The sequence below is a fragment of the Apostichopus japonicus genome, chromosome 14, assembly GCF_037975245.1.
Source record: "Apostichopus japonicus isolate 1M-3 chromosome 14, ASM3797524v1, whole genome shotgun sequence".
NCBI classification, from domain to species: Eukaryota; Metazoa; Echinodermata; class Holothuroidea; order Aspidochirotida; family Stichopodidae; genus Apostichopus; species Apostichopus japonicus.
This window is the reverse complement of record NC_092574.1, coordinates 18,791,002-18,811,860: the sequence shown is the minus strand read 5'-3', so window position 1 is coordinate 18,811,860 and position 20,859 is coordinate 18,791,002. Positions and strand designations below refer to the sequence as shown.

At 36.1% G+C, this 20,859-nt stretch overlaps 1 protein-coding gene across 24 annotated transcripts in view; it reads right to left on the bottom strand.

Annotated features, from left to right (window-relative positions):
- LOC139980128 (rho GTPase-activating protein 26-like) overlaps positions 1-20,859 on the bottom strand; it is an 87,616-nt gene that overhangs the window by 19,373 nt on the left and 47,384 nt on the right. For 6 of the 24 annotated variants that reach the window (XM_071991532.1, XM_071991523.1, XM_071991533.1 and 3 more), the window contains exons 12-26: positions 20,064-20,096; positions 19,469-19,506; positions 18,598-18,651; positions 17,653-17,731; positions 16,832-16,871; positions 16,058-16,120; positions 14,628-14,702; positions 14,055-14,142; positions 13,376-13,434; positions 12,383-12,488; positions 11,502-11,661; positions 10,131-10,839; positions 7,803-7,931; positions 6,219-6,254; positions 4,989-5,042 (exon numbers count right to left, since the gene is read on the bottom strand). In XM_071991532.1, the coding sequence (XP_071847633.1) occupies positions 4,989-5,042; positions 6,219-6,254; positions 7,803-7,931; positions 10,131-10,839; positions 11,502-11,661; positions 12,383-12,488; positions 13,376-13,434; positions 14,055-14,142; positions 14,628-14,702; positions 16,058-16,120; positions 16,832-16,871; positions 17,653-17,731; positions 18,598-18,651; positions 19,469-19,506; positions 20,064-20,096 (1,723 nt within the window). The remainder of the gene's footprint in view (positions 1-4,988; positions 5,043-6,218; positions 6,255-7,802; positions 7,932-10,130; positions 10,840-11,501; positions 11,662-12,382; positions 12,489-13,375; positions 13,435-14,054; positions 14,143-14,627; positions 14,703-16,057; positions 16,121-16,831; positions 16,872-17,652; positions 17,732-18,597; positions 18,652-19,468; positions 19,507-20,063; positions 20,097-20,859) is intronic. The other 18 variants (XM_071991529.1, XM_071991536.1, XM_071991540.1 and 15 more) reach the window with 11 other exon arrangements.

The following is a 20,859-nucleotide window of genomic DNA, read 5'->3' as shown; positions in this document are numbered from 1 at the left end:
TAAATTAAAATGTTTTCATGATTGCTTTCAGCACCAACATATCATTCCTTTGCATTTTACAGCTTTCTCAATTGCTAATAATACGCATCATCATATCAAGATGAAGAAAACTGCTCACAGGAGAATAGGTTTTTGGCAACTTTCTTTTCTTGTAAAACTGGAAATGTATTGAATTTAATTTATTAGTTTCTTTCTACAAACAAGTATTGCGCTTAAGAGATTAAGTAGCAGCAGGGCAATTTACATATGAAGGGTTTTTTCTAGGATGCTTTGGGATTTTACACTTCCAGAAAAGAACAACAAAAAGCAAAGGAAAAACATGGGTTACCGGAATCTGTTGTTCTGTCCAAATGTTTTTTTCGGATGTTTTAGTATACAAGTGTTGTATACACTGAAACGGGTTGTTTCTTGTATTGATAGGGTTCTATGTTATTTTCCGTTGTGGAATATAAAAGGGTGTCAGTTAGTATCCAATGTGAAAACAGCAGTATTAACCATCATTCAGTTGTAAGGAAATAATATAACAAAAGGAACAATTGAGGATTTCTTTTCTGGTTGATTTATCAGAATTGAAAATGCTTTTTCTTTCCATTTTAACCAAGTGGCTTCTCAGTGAAATTCCTAAGTTTATGTGCAAACTATCAAAGTCAAAGCCCGGCAAATCGCAGCTGAGGTAAATGTTCTATTAACGTATAAAAAACATGCTAAAAGTTCATAAAACAAACGCTGTGTATGTGTTTGGTCATTATCAATGAATGTTTAATGCAACATGCATGTATATTTGTTTGGGATGTATGTCTATCTACCTGTTTGTTTGTTTACCTGAGTCTCTTCAAACTTGTCAGTATTTATGTCAACCCATACATCCCAAGTACATTTCAAGGAAATATAATTCAAAGCTTATTGGAATGATCCCATCAAACTGCTGTGTTTGAATCATAACTTGAAAAAATACAAGATGAAGTTGGGTTTCACATCTGGCATGTAAATTTCGTAAAAATCTTCACAAAAAGAGTCTTTATAAATTTTAATGCCCAAGAAAAACAAACTATTGTGTCGACTTTGTGTCAACAGACACTTCCTTCGAATGAAAGATTGATAACTTGTTTGGATGTCGGCAGCTTCTCTTTGATAGACCACATACTATACATCAGTGGACCTGGTACAGGGTATGTACAGTAAAGACAAGGTGGTACAAGGTACAGTAAGGCAAGGTAAATATAATGGCTGAGTATATGTATAGAGAATACACAGAATATGCACAGAGGTGATAGGCAGCTACACATGTATATGAAGGAAATTACACACACTGGAGGAGGTGTACTACAACATGCTATGCATACATATACATATTCATTAGCTTACTCATAAATATGCAGGACATGCAACAGACAAGACGGCCAGTTGAGACAATCCATACTGTACTCCCATATCATGCTTCAAAGCATTCGTACTGACAGTATGAACAGTTCCTAACCCAATAGGAACACAATATCCATACTGCTCATACCGTCGGAACGAGTGCTTTGGGGCAGAACATAAAATAACAGTATAGAGGAAGATCGTATCAACTGGGTGAGACAAAAACTGGCCAATCACAAAACAATGTTCTAACAGGTGAGGGATAATAGGAGAATGAATCACCACTTGGACGGTTGAAATAAACATCTAAGAATGAAATACAACAGACTTTCACATAATGTTAGATTGATTTGGCTATAACTAAGGCATTTTACAACCAAGTTGGGACAATTCTTTATGCACTGTACATTCATGTCATGCTTCAAAGCACTTGTGCTAGCAGTATGAGCATCCTGGTTTTCTATCAGATAAAGGTTAGACACTGTACATACTGTCAGTATGAGTGCTTTGAAGCATGATATGAGAGGACAGTATAGGGTGGTATTAGCATTGCAAACTTGTCCCAACTGGCTGATGATCCAGGTATTCTTTTGATTGTCTGCTTTGCATTCTCAGCCAAAAGATAAATAAACTAATGACAAAGACATATAGATGACAATTTCCAAATAGTTTTTTATTTTTTTAAAAAGTTGACTCCTTCCTCCTCCTTTCTGCATTTCTACACATGTGCTACTGCTATGAATGTAGAGGACTAAAATCTGTTCTATTTCATGAATTTCATCTAATGCTCATTGCCTCTCTATCTCCTGACCCAGTAACCCTTCAGACAGTAATATGTACACAGACTATAAAGGATGCCACTGAACATACCAGGCGGAGGTAGGCAGAGGGGAGAGGGTTGACCCTCACTTGTAGCTGCAATGTCACACATAAAGAGCCCCATTTAGAATATGCACATTAGACATTTCAAATATCTGTTCACTGATTCTGATATGGTTCCCATCAAATGCATGTGATTGTGAACACCAGGGAAACACATGTAAAGATCTAAGGGTTAACCCTTTCTCATTAGTGCCCTTGGACTTCTCTACAGAGGTATCTCAAAGGAACATAATTACAAAAGTATTTGAACGATTCTGAATATACATCTTTCATGTAGGAAGTTGCTTCGCTTTTCTCAATGATTCTCCAGGATTTGGTAACAGATTAACTAATTTTCTGTAAAAGGCTTTGACTGAAGACGTAATTTGGATCATTCAATACCATTATTTAAAGACCTAGTTTTGGCCATATTCCTAGAAATATTATCAATATCAGCGTGGTTTAGTTTCACTGTAATTACAAAAACACACATCCTGTCAACTAGAATAATCTCTTCCGATGATGATAAATATCCTATTTTGGTATAATTTATTTTGCCACCATTTGGTTCTCCACCCATGCCCCCTCTCCCACAAGGACAAAAACAAGAAGAATGAACAGATAATACATCTAAGGCAGAAATCATTGACTGTGAAAGCTCTTGTTTACAAATTGTGCAAGTCATTGTGTTATGAATGCTTCAAAAGAATATTCTGGTGACTCAAGTTGATCACTTAGTTAAAATTGCTGAATATTTTTTGAATCTGTTGGCGAAAACCACATCCTATTAGCACTTTGTATTGCGAAGCTAAAATTCCTGAAAACAAATTTGATACTTTGTAAATGCATCTGGCAATAGCAATATGGATGTCATCAGGGCACTTCAGCTGCAAATGTCCTTTGTTTTTGTTGATTAGTTGTCATTCATTTATCCACAGAGGAATCAAATATGTATCTAAAAAGGGATACATTTTCATGGAATTCTAATTACAGAGAAATTTGACATCGAAAGCAAGCATTCCCAAATGTATTTGGTTTCAAGGATAAATATATAAGAAGATTATAATGTCTATGTAAAGCTTTTGAAGAGCATTTGCCCAGATGACATCACATACCCCTTACTGTGATCCAACATCCTGGAGTAGTTGGATGTAGTTTAGCCAGTCAAACTAAGTTGTATTTCAATCAGCCATATCTCAAGTTAGGGCCAAGATATTGAGACAGGGTTTCAATTAGCAGTGTGGAATATTTTTCTCTTTAATATAAGTTTCACAATGTTTTGCCACCAGAAAATCCTCTCAATAAAACCCAGGTCTGGAAGATCGTTGATTTAAAATATTTAAGCTTTCACGAAGAATACATCATGACGATAACGCCATATCACTCTAAGCTACCTATTTGAACTGGAAGGAGATCATGTATGCCGGTATGACAGTTATCAGTTAAGAGAGTGTCTGTAATAGAGAGCACAGTTAGACTAACAACAGCAAATTAAGGCAGAAAACAATATCTTGACATCGGTGCACTCATAGATGAAAAAGAGAAAAGTACATTCAAGACATTGAAAGGAGCGGGGAGACATAGTAGAATGGAGGTATGATAAATAGATCGTTTACGTTCACGCACACACACAAAAGAGACAGATTTTACGAGGAGACAAGGGAAGTTTTTCCCTAAAATGCTGGTATAAAAGCTCTTTTAGATTCATTCTCTTCTTAATATCCAAGGATACTTAATTGTTGATGCAGTCATCTCTTAAATGTTCAAAGGAATCTGACACAAATTCATATCATTTGCAGATTATGATGCTATAAGCTATAACAAAACATCAAGATACACGTTTGTTCTTTTTTTTTCATTTTACTTTTGTTATTATTTTTGCTTGCTTGTTTTTATGATATCTGCTTGCTTTAGATTTTATTTATATTAATATTACTATCTGTATTGTGTAGAAATACCAAACTAAAGACCTTAAGAATGCAGAAGTTGCTTAATAATAGTTTATATAATTGCTGAATATCTCATTATAGTAGCAAGCTCTAATGAAAAGACATATCAGACACACTTATGACCGAGTGAACCATTAAAATGAAGAACTCTTTAAGTTGTATCAGGAACCATCAACTTTTTGGTCTTTTTCCTTTTTGCTGTATTTTTTACATCTGCTTGAATGCGGTTGCTTCCTGATATATATTAATATTACTTTTTTCCTTTTTAATAGTTGTTCACTACTTGTTTTCATCAATAATATGTCCCAGACATTATCTCTAATTTGCCATTATTTAACATCTGACAATGCAATCCACTTTATAATCATTACTGTATATTGTTTTGACCTAAATCTACTATTTCCACCATTGATTATAAGCTTTGTAATCGCATTCAAAGTTTAGAGCATTTCAGTCTTTTAAATGCAATACCAAAACCAATTCCTTCCAAGATTTTGGAATATATTAATCCGACCTCAATATTTAGATTGTTTAGGTTATGTTGCCCAAGTGCTCCTCTTTCTCCCCCAACACTTCAGCTCTGTTTTCGACATTTACCGTAACCTCTATCTCAAAACCTCATAGCATTCCAAATCTAAACGATTAAACATTGACACCGCTTCCAGGATCCTCAAGAAAACCGATTCTTCACCCCAACATTGATTATAAATAAATCATGCTCTCTAAATATAATTTGGATATTAAGACATGATAGGGAGGAGGAGCGTTTACAGGATAAACATTCAAAGCTGACGAGACTTTTGCGTGAGACGTTACCGTGGTACGTATGATACTTGGGATATTTCCGCATTTGTATTGACCTCCAGAATACTGTAAGATGCCAATGAAGATGCACGTAGGAAGAGAAAACAAAACGATCATAGACGACATAAGAGCAAAGGAGGGCAAACCATCTCCTGTCGTCCCCTCCCAAAAAAAAAGATGGGAACGACCGAGACCTCCTCCTGCAGGCAGCGTGTTTTGGGAATAGATTCTTTCCTTTTTCACTTTTTTTTCTTTTCTTTTTTTCAACTACTACTTGAGTTAGGGAGAGGCGAGAGTCGGACAAAACTACTTTCCAAGATGGCGATGCAAAAAAGAGCGCACGATCATTCCAGGCAAATGCACGAGAAATTTCGACACATCCATGTAAAAAGGACCACTTTTTGGTGTACTTCTACACCTATTGACCGAGTTGACATCGGTTCATATTTGATCACCTCCAAAGACACATTTCCAGGGAAAAAAACCTTTTTTTTTCTCTTGACATTAATCAAAAATTTCTATTTCATTCACGTTTTTTGGAAAATTGACACGCTTACTGCATTTCGTCAGAAAAAAAAATTTGGACAATTTATGAGCGTGTTCCTTACACATGTGGAAAAGATTATAATTTATGTTAATCATATGCAGGATTAAAATATTCAAGGCAAAGAGAGCATGACCTAAAACATCACATTCGACAAGTGTTACCTCTAATGCTCTTCAAGATACAAAAGTAGTGATTGACAGGAATAGAATGACTATGATTGGTAGTGGAGAGCATTATAGAAACATCTAAAGAAATCATTTGAATATGGAATGCAAAGAGATTTAATTTTTAGTGATTGTATGCTCTGAATAAATATTAGACATCTGCATATGATGTCATCTTCAACATCCCAAATAATGTGTCTTTAATGATGATACTCAAACATTTAACCATGCTTTTGTTGCACAAAAATAAAAAAAAATAAAAAATACAGACTTTATAAAAATTTAAAAGTCTGAGTTGCCATGGATAAATGCTGAATAGGATTCAAGATTACATCATCTTCAACATTTCTAAATTGATCATGCGCTAAAACATTCGTTAGGAAGACGAGTAAGTATAGAGAAATTAACAGGTAATTTTTTATATTTTATTTAAACTATTAATTGCAGGCAATTGACACATCCTACTAAACTGATGCTTCTTTAGCAACGGGCACATTTATTAGACATGGTTACTGCTGAGTAATGTAATACCTGGTTTCCTCTTCGGCTTATTGGTACGGTGACCTCCTACAAACAAACACATGATTGGTTGGATTCAAAATGTACAATTACATGATTGGTTGGATTCAAATGTTCTCTACTACTCCAAGAACAGACATTAAATGCTGAGTGACAGATTAAGTATTCCACCAAAGAACAGCAATTACATTGAAACATTAGCTGTACGGCGCATGAATAAAATCTGTGTATTTGAATCCAACATTTTCTAATTCCTTGGAATGTTTTAACACATAAACCAGTGCAGAGTTGCAAACTGAATGTGTGAAATTATATGAAATCTGACAAAATGAGAAAAAGGAAAGAAAAAGCATGAAAACCAACAATAATCTTTAACAAAATAAAAATAATAAAAGCTTGTTTTTTTTACCATTTTCCAAACTCTCCCCTTTTCTTAGTTCTTAATCCCCCCCCCCACCCCTTCAACAGGGATTAACAGCTACAGGAATATTTTGCCATGGGTTATAACACTGTATCGCTCTGGACCCAGCCATGTGATATTTACTCACAACTGCAGACCCATTGATCCAACCGAGGGATGTAACCTTGTAAGATTTGGTCTAATTTGAAACTTCTTTGGTGCATTTTTGGGACACAACTGGTAAGAAATTATAGGTATCTTTTCTCTGCTTTACTATTCAAGTATGGTACCAACAGATTATGGCAAGATATTAAAACACAAAATGTACTCTATTGTGTTGGTACATTGTACAGTTAGTTTATGACTGCCTGGCTACCCCTCCCCCTCAAATGTACGTTGTCTAAGTATTAGTCAAAGTTTGAATCCAGAAAGTGACAGAAAAAATGGAAAGCTGCAAATTAAAAACCAACAGCATCATTAAAGTAAACATGTATGTTGCATGTATAAGTAATACAGATATTGAAGAAAACAAGAAGACACCTGCCATGCCCTGAAAGTTAAAAGCATATGAACTGAAGTGCCAGGTAGAAGGTAAATTCCACAAATTATTCATGCAACAAAACATCTCGGACATTGGGAGTTTTGTTACGACTGAATATCTGCATTATTGTTTGCAAATATGCCCCAAGTCAACTATTAACTGTTGGTCATTCATGCCTCAAAACTTCACAAAGAGGAAATTATTTGCCTAGTTTGAGCTTTTATGTCTGGAAAAATCTGAGTGGTCAGAAAATCAAAAAACTTTTTATTGAATGTTGGCATGCTAAAATTTGGAGTCACTACTGATAACCTTTGAGAATCTATGTTTTACAAGAAAGCAAAGTAAAGTATGCAGAAATGATAAGCCTAACTGAAAAATTAAAGCAAATTACCATCATTTTTTTTATATATATAACTATGTATTATATTTTTTATTTTCCTGACAAAATTACAAACGATCATTTAAATGAAATGTGTGATCGCAACGAGAAAACTGAAAGATGCATACATTGACCTCGTGACTGTTCAATGAATATTCAGTGGCCAGAGGCGCACAGCTCAAAAAACTGACGTAACTGCATGCTTCAAAAGAAAGTATTTCAAACTGCAATTAAAACTGAAAATACGACCTCACAGAAATTCATTTTATTTCCTACCTGTTGATAACGAGTTAGCCTTCTTGCTGGAAGGTGGAGAGGAGCTAGATGAATGGGTCGAGTTTGACGTTGCTGAGCTGATCGACTCTCGACTGTCGCTTGAACTGTATTGAGGCTCTGCAGGTGCTGCTGCAGGAATTCAAAATTTTCAAAAATGTCAAAATTCATCATGTTTTTTTTTTTTTTGCACCGTGTGGCTGAGAAGATTGCCGTAACTGGAAAGTAAAACAGGGTTATCTCTACCAACCTACTCTTAAAATAGTTTTTTATTATTCTTTCCCCTACTCCTTATCCTTCAATATCACCCCCTGTCCCCAACCACACCCCCCCCCCTCCTTCTTCCTCTCATTAGCTTTTGGCATTTCTTAAAAAGTTTTCACATGAAAGTAGAAATTAAGAAATTCAACCTGGACATCAATACGTTTTGGCAGGTTACAAGTTTTCTTTCAAATCTAGTTAAATCATTGAAACTTACAACTCCCGAAAGAAATAATTGTTTTGTTTATATCGTTCATGGTACTAGATGGAAAAAATCAAAACCATATCCCTTTACCAATTAATGTTTGGATGACCATCAACTTACCCCCATCAACCCCCCAACATCCACCAAAAATATTTTCCCTTTAATTTTCTTTATGCATTTCACCTTTTGTTGAAGTATTTGACAGTATTTTACTCTTCTCTCTTGTTTAACCTTTTGGTCAGTTTTTGCTTGGTTTTAATTTTCTTCTCTTTCTTTTTGAACAACTTCTTCAACTCAACAAATAAGGTAATGTCCATCAAGGTCCACTTGTTTCACACCACAAGCTATGATCATGTCAAATCCCACAGCTACACTTGAGGTAGAAACTGATGAAAGAATGTTACCTTGACATCAGTTACTCAATTCTTACAGTGCCTTTTATCTTAAACACACATACCAGTTGTGGCCATCCTTTCTGTGGTATCACCCTTCAATTCTCTTATGAAACCTAACATCATGTTACTACCATCAAATTCTTGCTTTTGCCCCAAAAAATTCTAATACCAATACTATTATCAAGCAAATTATAAACCCAAGCAAAGACAGCGACCATAGATGTGAAAGCTGTTACATTTTTGAAATGTTTTTAACCACAAAAGTGACAACCCAAGACAAGACTATAAACCAGTATTTTGTGTTAATAATGAAGAAGGTGGAATTGAAGTTTACTTGAAATCATGATCTCCAATTGTAAAGTTCATGCAGTTATTTGTTGATTGGTAAGTAATATCAAATGCATCTCCATGAAAGTTAATAATAAATGCTAATATAACGCCCCCAAAGAAATTAAACAGAAAAATATCTCACTTGGTCAAAAACTTACTCGAGACCTGAATGACGTGCTGAATTTTCTACAGTTATATGTGGGGGGGGGGGGGAGGGGGAGTTGGAGGACTGTAGGGTGTGAGGGTTGATGGAAGTCCATGATTGATTTTGCAAGTTTCTTCTCGATTTAACTACGTAATAAAGTTGCCTCTTTCGAATGAGTGTGCACGCTTTGAACTACTCATCAGATGGCATAGTGAAAGGTAAGTGTCTTTGTTGTGTGGTAGCATCTTAATGGATAGTGCTTTATGGTCTTCTTGCATGGTAATGATAAGCATGATGATCAGGGGATAGGGGCAGGAGTCTGGGTGATTATTAAGAAATATCACTCCTCCGAAACAGGGTCAAGGTTCCACTATTGGAAAATAATTTGTTCATTGCTGCAGTATTATACTTATTTAATACTGAGATGTTAGAAAGAAAACTATGGTACTCTCTTTTGTAATGTACGTCTGTAATGCTTACCTGCCCCCAAAAAAAAAAACTTTCCTCACATAGATTGAAGAGGCAAACTAAAATACCTTTCCTAATTTGGGACATATAGTAGCAAAATAATCGTCTTACTTTTCAAAATTTAGCCATGAAAACAAAATTACTTCTTTATTTCAATTCAAATCATAAGAGGAAAAATTGGTTAAAGTTTGAATGAAGAAACAGAAAATATGAGTTGTTACAGAGTTTAATCCTGAAAAATCTGATCATCTCTGGTTTGTTATTTGGGATAAAAAGAAAATTGAAGCCTCTACACTAGTAACAAAAACGCAAAAAGTTAAGGGGGCAAGGGGGGGGGTTAATTAGTTTTAGTTTCTGCAATGATCAAAACGGTATCTCCAAAAGAAAAGTGAGTCTACGCGGCGGAACGTAAAAATGACGTAAAAATGCAAACTTTGCCAATCGATCTGCAATTTAGCTGCCATGAGATGTTTTTTTTTTTTTTTTTTTGAGCTGTGGGTGGCGAGCTCTGGAATCATGCCAGTTACCTTCCGCGGGAATAGTCTTTGCTTCTGGGCTCGAATCCACGCCTTGAAACTTCAACTTTAAGCTCTGTAATTCTCTAGCAGATTTCTGCATGAGAGACCTGCCCTTCTGCTTCAAGGAAACCTTGGGCTGTTCATGGCAGTTGTTGGTGTTTATGTGAAAGCTACGAGAAAGCCTCGCGACACTCACCCCTTCCAAGTTTGGGAAATCTTTGGGGAAGTGTAGATCGATGTTCTCTTTTTTACTATCTTTGGATTTAGACGACGGGAGGAAAAACTGTGACATGGGCCGACGGCGACCTGATTTTAGAGATTTGGCATTCCTTCGCATGACCTGGTTTGAGGTTCTATTGATGGAAGGGGGCGTTTGATGATCCTGAGATATAGCTAGGTCTAGATAATGCTGCGAGAGGGTTCTCACCCTCCCCGTAAGGTCGGGGAGATCCTCACCTGCTCTACGAGGGGAATGATCTCGAGATTCCCCTTTGGTTGGTGGTGGTGGTTTCACTTTGGAAGGTTGGGTGAGGCTAGGGTGAGTGGAGTCAGAGAAGGGTGGTTGAGGGGCGGGGGTTTTCTGATGGTGCCTGGGTGAAGCCTTAGAGGAAGAAACGCTTGATGCAGAAGATGTGGTTGATGAGGCTGAATTTGATGGGACGACGGACCGTCGAGGTATCATGTCAGGTGGAGGGTCTCTAGGACAGGTTTTGAAAATCTATAAAAAAAGAAAAGAAAAGAGAATAGAAAGAAATAGACATGGGAGAGGGGAAGGGGAAGGGAGGGGGAGATGAAGACAAAAGATTAATTTGTACCTAAATTTATGCGAGTAGTGTGCCTTGACGACCATTAAATAACCATATTTAACTTTTTACTTGATTCTTGTCAACAACTTATACTAGCATTCTGCCTTTAACATGTTATAGCTGTAATCATCAAAGGACTAAAGCAAGGTCTGACCATCTTATGTTGAAAGCAGGAAAGCAGGAACTAAGACCACAATGTTAGAAAGATCAATCGTGGCACACAAACTATGAATCGGGGGAATAGGGGTGATTGGGAGGGCCTTGAGGGGAGCAGGAGTATGGATTATATATATGCCTGAAGCTTTATTCGCAGCGGGAACGGTGGAGCACAGAATTTTCTCTATCGTTGCAAAGAGACATTTAATAAATTGCTTAGTACGAGCAGGACAAATGATGGTAATTTATTATATAATTATGTTCAAATTAATGGCTATCAACAGGTACAAAGGTAAAGTTCAACAAGTCGATGCAAAATACAGCATTAAAAGAACTGAAAATAATGTCTGGAATAAAAAAATTGGAAAAACATTGAGAGGATACACAGAGAAACTTTTGTAAAGCTGTCTGAATATACCGTATCATAATTGGCGATAAGGATCTCAACTACGATGTTAGAGAACTTTATATCTAAGATGGCCTGCATGGTTTCCTCCTCGGGCCTTATCAACGTCGGACCAAAGCAAACACCGAGGTTGGCTTTTGTCATCAGGTTTCTATTGCAGTTCTCAGAGACTCTGAAGTGAGAGGAAACGACAGACGTGAAGAGTAATTACAATTAACAAACTTCTCGTTAACTTTAGTTATGTGAGTATATGAAATACAGAACAATAAACATGTAAATTCACAACTAAACATCACATTACTTTATAAAGATTCCTTATCCATAATTATGCAGATACGACAAGTTCTTATTTCACACTGGTTTTGAGATCATGCAATTCCCAAGTTTTCCATATTTTTGCACCAAAAAAAATGGCATCGTCAATAATATCGTTGCTGTATTTCACTTTATTTGAAAGATTTTCATTTCGGAGAAATTCATGAAAACGACGGAATTCAATTATTGAAAGTCGATGGAAAAAAAATCTGGAGAGCACCTTTACAACTTATCAAATAGTAAATGATGCAAACTCTTGCATGGATACTTCTGGCTTTTTGCCAGAAGTATTCTGGCATTTTGTATGTGGTCAATCTGTGATATAATATTGCCATGATCTTAAACTATCTAATTTCTCTGTTTTTCTCTTCATATTTTAAAGGTATAGAAACTAAAACGACACTGGAACCAATGCCATCATATAGGTCATGGTAAGAGGTTAATTATTTATACATCACCATTGCAAAAATGCAATATATATCACATAAAATAAAAATTGGAACAAATACGAATGAAACATACAAGAAACATTGAAGGCACATGTGACCTGAAGAATATGAATAAATAATTTTTCTTACTTCTTCAGATGAGATATTAGCATATCCAACATCTCAAAGTTCGGTTCCGGTATTTGATGAACCAGGGCATGAATGTCATTTATCCGCAGAGTTTTTGAATCGTGTTCTACGGGGAGGGGAAACAAAAATGCGATCTTTATATAAAAGATTATCAAGTTCAAGTGAGAAGATTCAAGTTACTAATTTTCCAAATAAACTGGATGAATTATTGACATGAAGGGGCATTAATCAATTTAACCTCTGTTGAAGTAGGTAGTATTGTTTACAAGAAATAATCTCTTCTTTGAAAAAAAAAAGGGAAATGATCATATTAATAGTCTGCTACTTAAAAGTCACAAAAGATGTTCAAAACATAGCCTCCTCATACAGTACTCACATGTCAGACATTCCTGGGCCTTATCTAATCTGCATTTAATGCTCTGGGCTAATGTCAACAGACTGGGGTAGTTGGGGAGTCAAGAGCTACGAACTATGTCATAAGGTCCCTTCTTGGAGTCTACAGTGTTGCTAAGTATACTATGATCTAGGGAAGACCTTATTCTTTATCACATACATTCCTGGGCACCCTAATTGGCCCACATTATGTCCCCCCTCCCCCCCCCCCACCACCATCCTTTCCTTCTCATCAGGCCTGATAGGAGCAACTAGCTAAAAAGCACCATTATGGTTGTGAGGAAATACTACTCAAAATTCTTACAGGGAAATACAATTATGACTAGGTGAAATGAGGTATGTGGCTCTCCTACAGGACAATACACTTGATATCTTTGTGCAAAATGAATATATGTGAATTACAAGTTCTGTGGTATCTGACTGTCCCCCTGTACCCCATAGTTTAATAACTATAACACTGGTGATGAGAAATATAAACTCACTACTATTTAACCATACAATATAATAATTTCATCAAAGACAGCCTTCCATACATATGCTTGAATCTCATGTCACCAAGTTACACAACATTGAATGTATTATGTCTTAGATGATACTCACTTGCAGCTGCTATGAAGCTATCGTGGAGGTCAAAGGTCATCAGTGGTTCTGGTAGATTTCTGTGTCAGAAGTGAGAGTAATTATTAAAGGAGTAATTTGCATTCTGCAGATAACTTTAATCATTACCTTAATGAAGTCCATTACTATAAATGTCAGCATCATTCAATTAATTCACTGAAAACATTGTTTTTTGTGAGCTTATGAAATGTTCTATAGCTTTCGTTACAAAATTCAACTTTTTCCGTCATAACCATAACCTTTCCATGACTGCATCCCTTACATAAAATGTTCCTCTCCTATCCCTAGCTCCTTCCCCCATCCCATCACCCTGACCGAATCAAATATCAAAAGTTGTATGTGTACATCTGCACCACTCAAAAGCAGCCCCATTTCCTCTTTTACATTCATTTAATTTCAAACTTGCCTCAAGTAGATTTTCTAATCACTCGTAGCAGTCTTGATCTCCCATTTGCCAAACTGACAGATTGAAATTCTCATTCACAATCATGGCTTCACAATAAAAACACTCGCCACAAAAATAAGGTCTTCACCCCCTCCTTCCCACCCCACTCCCCCCCCCCCACCACTTGCCGCACCCCAGGCCAATATGTTGCATATGACTTCCTTTCTTATGGACAACTTGTCCTTTGTTCAACATATTTTTATTTTTTAGACTTACCTGAAGTAGTTTTTCAGAGCACTAGTAATAGTCTTGATCTCCCATTCGCCAGAGTCTGACAGGTTCACGTTGTGAGGTTTCCTTTTGTCTGAATTGATCAAGTTTGATCATGGACAAAAAATGAGACATTAGGAACTACATAAAATACAAAAAAAAAAGTGTAAGGAGGGGTAGGGAAAAGGAAATCTGGAAAAAAAAGTTAGGTGTATGAAGGGTTGGTTTGGATTCATAAAGTGAAGATGTTCCTGTGGTGTTGCCAATCCATCATACACTGTTTAGTTTAGAGACCCAAGGATCAGGAGGAAGCCTTACAGTAGCTTAAGTGGGACCCTATCCGTGTATATAATGTGCATAACATGTTATAGGCAAAGATAATAAAAAACAATAACATGATGCCTTTACTATGTGATAAATAAAATATAATAAGAAAAATTATAAACACAAATAATATATATTCTGATTAAAACTGTCTGATCAGTCAGAACCAAAGAACCTTTAATAGAACCCCTATCCCTCTCCATCCTGAGCTATATCTTACTTTCACTTTCTGGTCATTTTAAGGATAAAACTTACCCAAACAAACTGATGTTAACCTTTGCACTTTGGAGTTGACCCCTACCACCCTGTAGAGCCCTTGATCATCAAGACCTATAAAAGAACAGAAACTTCAATTAAAACAGACAAATTATAGTCATGGCAATTTAAATATTTTATTTCCAGACAATAAAAGTTAGAAATGTAAAAGAATATAATGTATCACCACTACCTCATACTGGTATTATTATTCCATTTAATTATGATACCACCGGTATTGATATGGCCTCTACTAGGGGATAACGAGTGGATTGTGTCACACTTTATGCAGGCAATACCTGTCACTGTTCAAATCATTATTTAAGGCAAAAAATAAGTAATTTTGATATGGTGTAGACCAGTAAATAGTACTGCTTTCTGTTCAGGTTATATTTTAATAACACTTTTAGTTTTTAAGAAATGATCCTGTAAATAGCTGAGGTTTCTCAGTTGAAGTGGCTGGACTGGAGTCTACTGCACAGATCATTAGGTTCCTCTGATGCAATGCAATTTAACTCAGAGGGAAACATAAGACTTTTATGGCCTCAAATTAAACGCTTACAATTCAGTATTACTTTGTCGAGGACAAATGTCTTTGAACGTTATCCTAGAAGGGTGCTCTGTTGTCAGGGCCAAATTTTAATTGGTAGTCCGGTCGTCCGGGATGACCAAATTTCTGTTTGAACAACCTTAGTTTTATGATCATTCAGTTCAGGAACGGTAAACACTGTTTTATTGTTTTTTCGTGTGCGTGTGTGTGCGTTTGTTTTGTATTCAGACCAAGGACTTGAACGAAAGAATTCCAGGTCCTCGATTGTGATTTCTAAAGAATCACCACGTCCTCGGAAGAATTCTATTGTATGGGATATTGTTAAGGTTAGGGTACGTGGATTTGAACAATGGAAAATACAATGGGGTCCTCGGTTGGAATGTAATACAATCATGTGTGTGTGCATGTGTGTGTCATTTCCTTTCTGTATTTCTTCTATTATTTGCTCTTTTCTCTTTGATCAATTCAGAAAACATTTGAAAGACACTAAATGTAATTCATACGAAAAACAGGTAATCTTCTATATAAAGCTACATTTAAAGGACCTGCTCTGTCTTAGATTCGCAAATGAGCAAACTAGTGCTCCGCTGAAAAAGTGCATAAATTGCCATATTGGAAATAAAAGCTGCAAATATAACATATTCAGGTACAGCACTGCGAGGGTAAACTACGATTTGTTTTCGACCAAATCAAAAGTGCAATCGAAAGTCACAAATTATATTATGGTGTGAAATTTACAAACTGTCAACAAGCATGACTGTTTACTGTGTCATAGGATGAACTCTAGCTACAATCAAAACCAAAAAGTCATGTGAGTATGCAAGCATTGAGTGTGAAGAAAAGAACTTTCTTCATTTTCCTCACACAGTTTAAAACTCACCTCTACTTTCTATTGCTTCAATGCATTTTTGAATGAAGTGAAATCCAATGTCGTTCAGTAAATCTGTAGACGGGATATTAAAAATTTTAAAAATTAGAGAAAAACTTTAAGAAACGAAGAACAAAAACTGGAATAGAAAATTAAGTATTTTTGAGAACAAACACTCTTCACAGAATCATATGTAGCTGGTTAGTTTCCTATTTTCCCAACATCTCTAGAAGGGGTATTTTGTTTAATTTTACTACACTATCTTGTGGCTGCCTTCGCTCATGGGGTATGTGTACTGTTGGAAGTACATTCATTACTCCAACCTACAGTACAGTGGCCTACAAGAGAGAACCAAGTATAGTTGAGTTGAGTCTACATATCAGTAATTCATAGCCAACTTTTTATTTGCAAAGTGTTTCTTTCTACCAATGTAAATGTTTGTATACGTATTTTCATGTTGCATATCAAGTACAAAAAAGTCTGGCATTTTGAATTTGTGATTAGAATAACCTCATTAACAACAGTGTGTGATCCATCCACCATTTACCGGTACAATTTATGTATGCCTGTATCTTCCTAATTACTTATTAGTGTTACCCTTCTATCGACAAGTCAGAAAGTTTTGCTGTTTTATTGGCTATTACCAACGAGGATGGACTGCAGGGACTTCCATGGTTGGTTCGCATCTTAGACGACTAATAGACTAGTGTCAGCATTATACAATGAACTATTTAATTGTCCCAGACTCTTTGTTAAAACCCAACTTTTAAACCATCATAAACTTACTGTCATCTGTTTTCTTGATCTGGGCTGGGTTCAGGTAGACCTAAAGATGATAAAAACAAAAAGGTATGAAATCATACAAACTACTTTCACACAGAACAATTATAGTAATCTCATGTTTTAATTTCTTATGTTCATAAATGAACAAAAACCAAATATATATATGTATATATAGATATATATATATTACCACCTTCCTTACCGGTTTCGAACCTCTGAACATACAATCAGCGTCCATAGCCTAGTGGTTAGGGTGTCCACATATAAAGCAGGAGGCCCGGGTTCGAATCCCGGTGGAGGCTGGAAGTTTTTCACTGTTCTGGATTTTCAAACTCACAACGATTTCAATTTAGTATATATATGCTAACCAACTCGAAATCATTTGTGATTCCTAAAGCTGGATCTCGAAAGAGATACTTTGAACAGACTTTGTTCATGAAATGGAGGTGAATGACAAAGGCAAATGAATATATATATAATTCCATTCCCCTATTCAATTGAGGTACTCTTGATAAAGTACTCCTGTTGTTACACAATGAGTAGCTCAGTCATAGGGATCAATTACACTTGTGGGGATAGGGTGGGGTAAGGGAAGAGGGTGGAAAGGGAGGTGGTGGCAAAACTGGATATGATTGGAGAATGGGAGAGGCTAGGGAGAATGGGAGGGTCATGAGCATTGTGCTAGAGATGATATTTCAGTTTTAGATTTGCCAATCATTTTCAATATCACCTGCAAAAGAGTTCAGATTGGGATGTCGGGAAAATACCGCTTCCCTTTTTTCGTCATTCTTGCTCAACAGGATAAAACTTGTATTTCTACTCACAGGTTCTTTTCCACCCATGGAGAGCATCCACTGTGTCCTCTCATCATCTGTGATTGCCTGGAGAGTGATGACGTTGGGCCTATCACAAACAAGATGGAGAAATCATTACTGTATACATACATAAATCAAACAGAGAATGTCTAGTTAAACTCAAACCAGACTGAATTAAAATACACAGCAACAAATTGTAGCACAAGATACAAATGTACAGAGCAGCCCTTTTTGTAAACTGGTAAAGACAGCTTCCTAGATCCTTTGTTGTAGCTTCTTGATAATTTTGATAACTTTTGTAACGCTTTTTATGTTTTCACTATTAACTTAGTCTCATAAACTTTTATATGTCTTAACCTGTATTTTGATGTTTTGTATATTGTTATATTTTTATCCTATTTATAAATTTTTCTGTAAATTTATACTGGAATAAAGAAATGAAAATGAAAAAAAACAGTATGCAACTCAATGACACATTATACAATAGTCAAAACATCCTTGATTGTGTTGTAACCTCCACAATCTCACGGCCTCATCCCCCTCCCTCCCTAAATCCCACTCTCCCCCCCTCACACACCCACAATTCATGCCTGTTTTGTCTTTAAATCGTGTCAAGTTTGTTCACATATCATAACACTGACACTTCACTATCTAACTTTTTTATTGAATTACAAATCGAAAAACATTTATAGAAACTGCAACTTATTCAACCGTACATAATGCGTTCAATATGTGAAAATGGGTAGGTTCATCATTAACAAAAACATTGTTAATTATAATGAGAGGGATAACGACCCCATCTCAAAATGATTTCCTTCCTTCCTGATGTGGATGAAACAGCAAGGTTCAACATTTCATACTCAGCATACATTCACATGCCCAAACTTAACCTATATAGTTTCAGGCTGTGTTTTTCGAGAGGACAAAGAGATCTCTTTTATATGGAATACTTACTTTTCCATTACTGTGATATCAAAGCAGAACCGTTTATCAGTATCTGCCACCCTCCTGATGAGAAAGAAAGAACAAAAACATCATTCAGAGAAGAGAATATCTCAAACTATGTCGATATTTCCATATGATAAAAGTTGAAAGAGTTGTAGCGGTTAGAGCGTCCGCCCCACAATTCCTAGGTTCCTTGTTTCAAATCCTCCCCAGGAAGCAGATTCCCATGACCTATTCAAAATTTCTGCCGCGCAGTGTTGCTGTAATAAGTCATCCGAGGAATTGGTACGCTTTGCACATTTAGAAACAGATCATCCAAACTACTTCATTCACCATGGCAGCAGCAGTACAGTGATAGTGAATGGGCGGGGGGGGGGGGGGAGCCTTCAACTTCCTTCGGAGATTTGAGAAAGCAGTCAGATGCTGGGGTACACTCTTGTCCTCGTTAGATAGGGACGTTAATTGACATTCTTGGCAGCAGGGAATGAGTGCCACAATAAACACTGATAAAACAATAAAATGACTGAGATATATGTCTAATCTTCTTGTCTAACACATTTTCCCTCAAATTTTACAAACTTATCTAAAAGTACAAGTCTGTTTAATGGAACATCGACTTGAAGAGTAGTATGACTTTGCCTTTCATTGCATTTCCGATTGATCGAACCTACTTTTCCAACATACTCTAAACAGACTAGACGGACAAAACCTGAAGGACAATCTGGGTGACATATTATATTTGAACATGTCAAAATCTTTTCGTGTTGCACAAGCTCCCCCCCTCCTCCCTTAATATTCAATGCCCGCACTGAAATCTTCAGGGGAATGCGAATCTTTTGCTGGAGACGTAAAACAGAGTAAACGTGACATTTATACATACCTTGTACAAGAAGTAACAGTAAGATGTTCATCACCAGTCTAGGAACAAAATAAAACAACCAAACATAAAACTATGAAAATTGAATTTTTGAAAAGAAAATTATCATTTTAATAGCATTAGTGCAATGTAACTATGTTCACATGCATCAAATCAAAAGTTCATAGAGCACCGCATAGCTAATCACACTCAAATATGTTGACCCATTCTTATAGTTATATGAACTCTTTTAGAAAATTCTATTTCATGGAGAGAGTTCAGTCAAACTTTACAATGCTTTTAAAAGTGAAATATCTCATTTATCGTCCTTGCAAGAGAAACATGGAATTAAATAAGAAAATTTCCAATTCAGCAAATGACCATATTTACCGGCTTTAAAACAAATTAAAATTTGATAGCATTAAACAGAGTAAATAACTGAAAATACATTTTCAAAAAAGGAGACCATTGTTTAAGTGTTGCAAAGGCTGATGTCAGTAAATTGTTAGTATAATTTGCTTTCATCTACATATTCCCAATCACCATTATTTACAAACACTAAAAAACAGAAAAGTAACTAGCTACTGAAGTGCAAAAGGTTATATAGAAAACAACGTACAAATTTTTTCATGCTAGTGGCCAAACCAGGAATCTGAAACATGCAAGAGTGTATACACAAATGAAACTATTAAGTCATTAACATAAAACATAAGGAAATGATACATTTCTTCCACAAACTACATTCACCACTGAATATACAATACATGTTCAATTGAAAATTTGGAATGAGAAGGAAGGGCATTCACCGGAGGGGTTTTCGGCCATAGAGGGTGAACAGTGTTAAAAGTTGACAGTTCATTCTGGACACGGTAGAACGACAGTGCTAAGGTTGTGGGGAGACAGGTGAGCGAGGAGCGAATGTAAATATAATGTGAACATGAAATGATACATATCTTCCACGAATTGCACTTCACTAGTGTATATGCCATACCTCTTCAACTGGAAATTTGTAAAGAATTCTATTCTCAACCCCTTTCTAGTTTAATTTAACAAGGGCTTGTCTTGGTTCTACATAGGAATTATTGGGGTCTGATATCTGAGCATGAATATGGTAAAGCTGATATGACACAAGCTCCACAGAAGAGAAAGATGAACACCAAACTAGAAGGCAGCTAGTGCCAGCCATTTACAATGGCAGCTTGACCACGATGTTGACATCATTTAGTGTCATGTGGGAATAGTGTAAAGGAGGGAGGAGGTGTTTGGGAGGGTGAGGGGAAAACCTGTGGCTACCAAAGTGTGCATGAGTGATGTTAGATGATTTAACGGACAGAGATGGGTCAGTTATTAGTTATGAATGATGTTATTATGAGTGATGTCAAATTATTATATTAAATGATGTTATTATGAGTGAT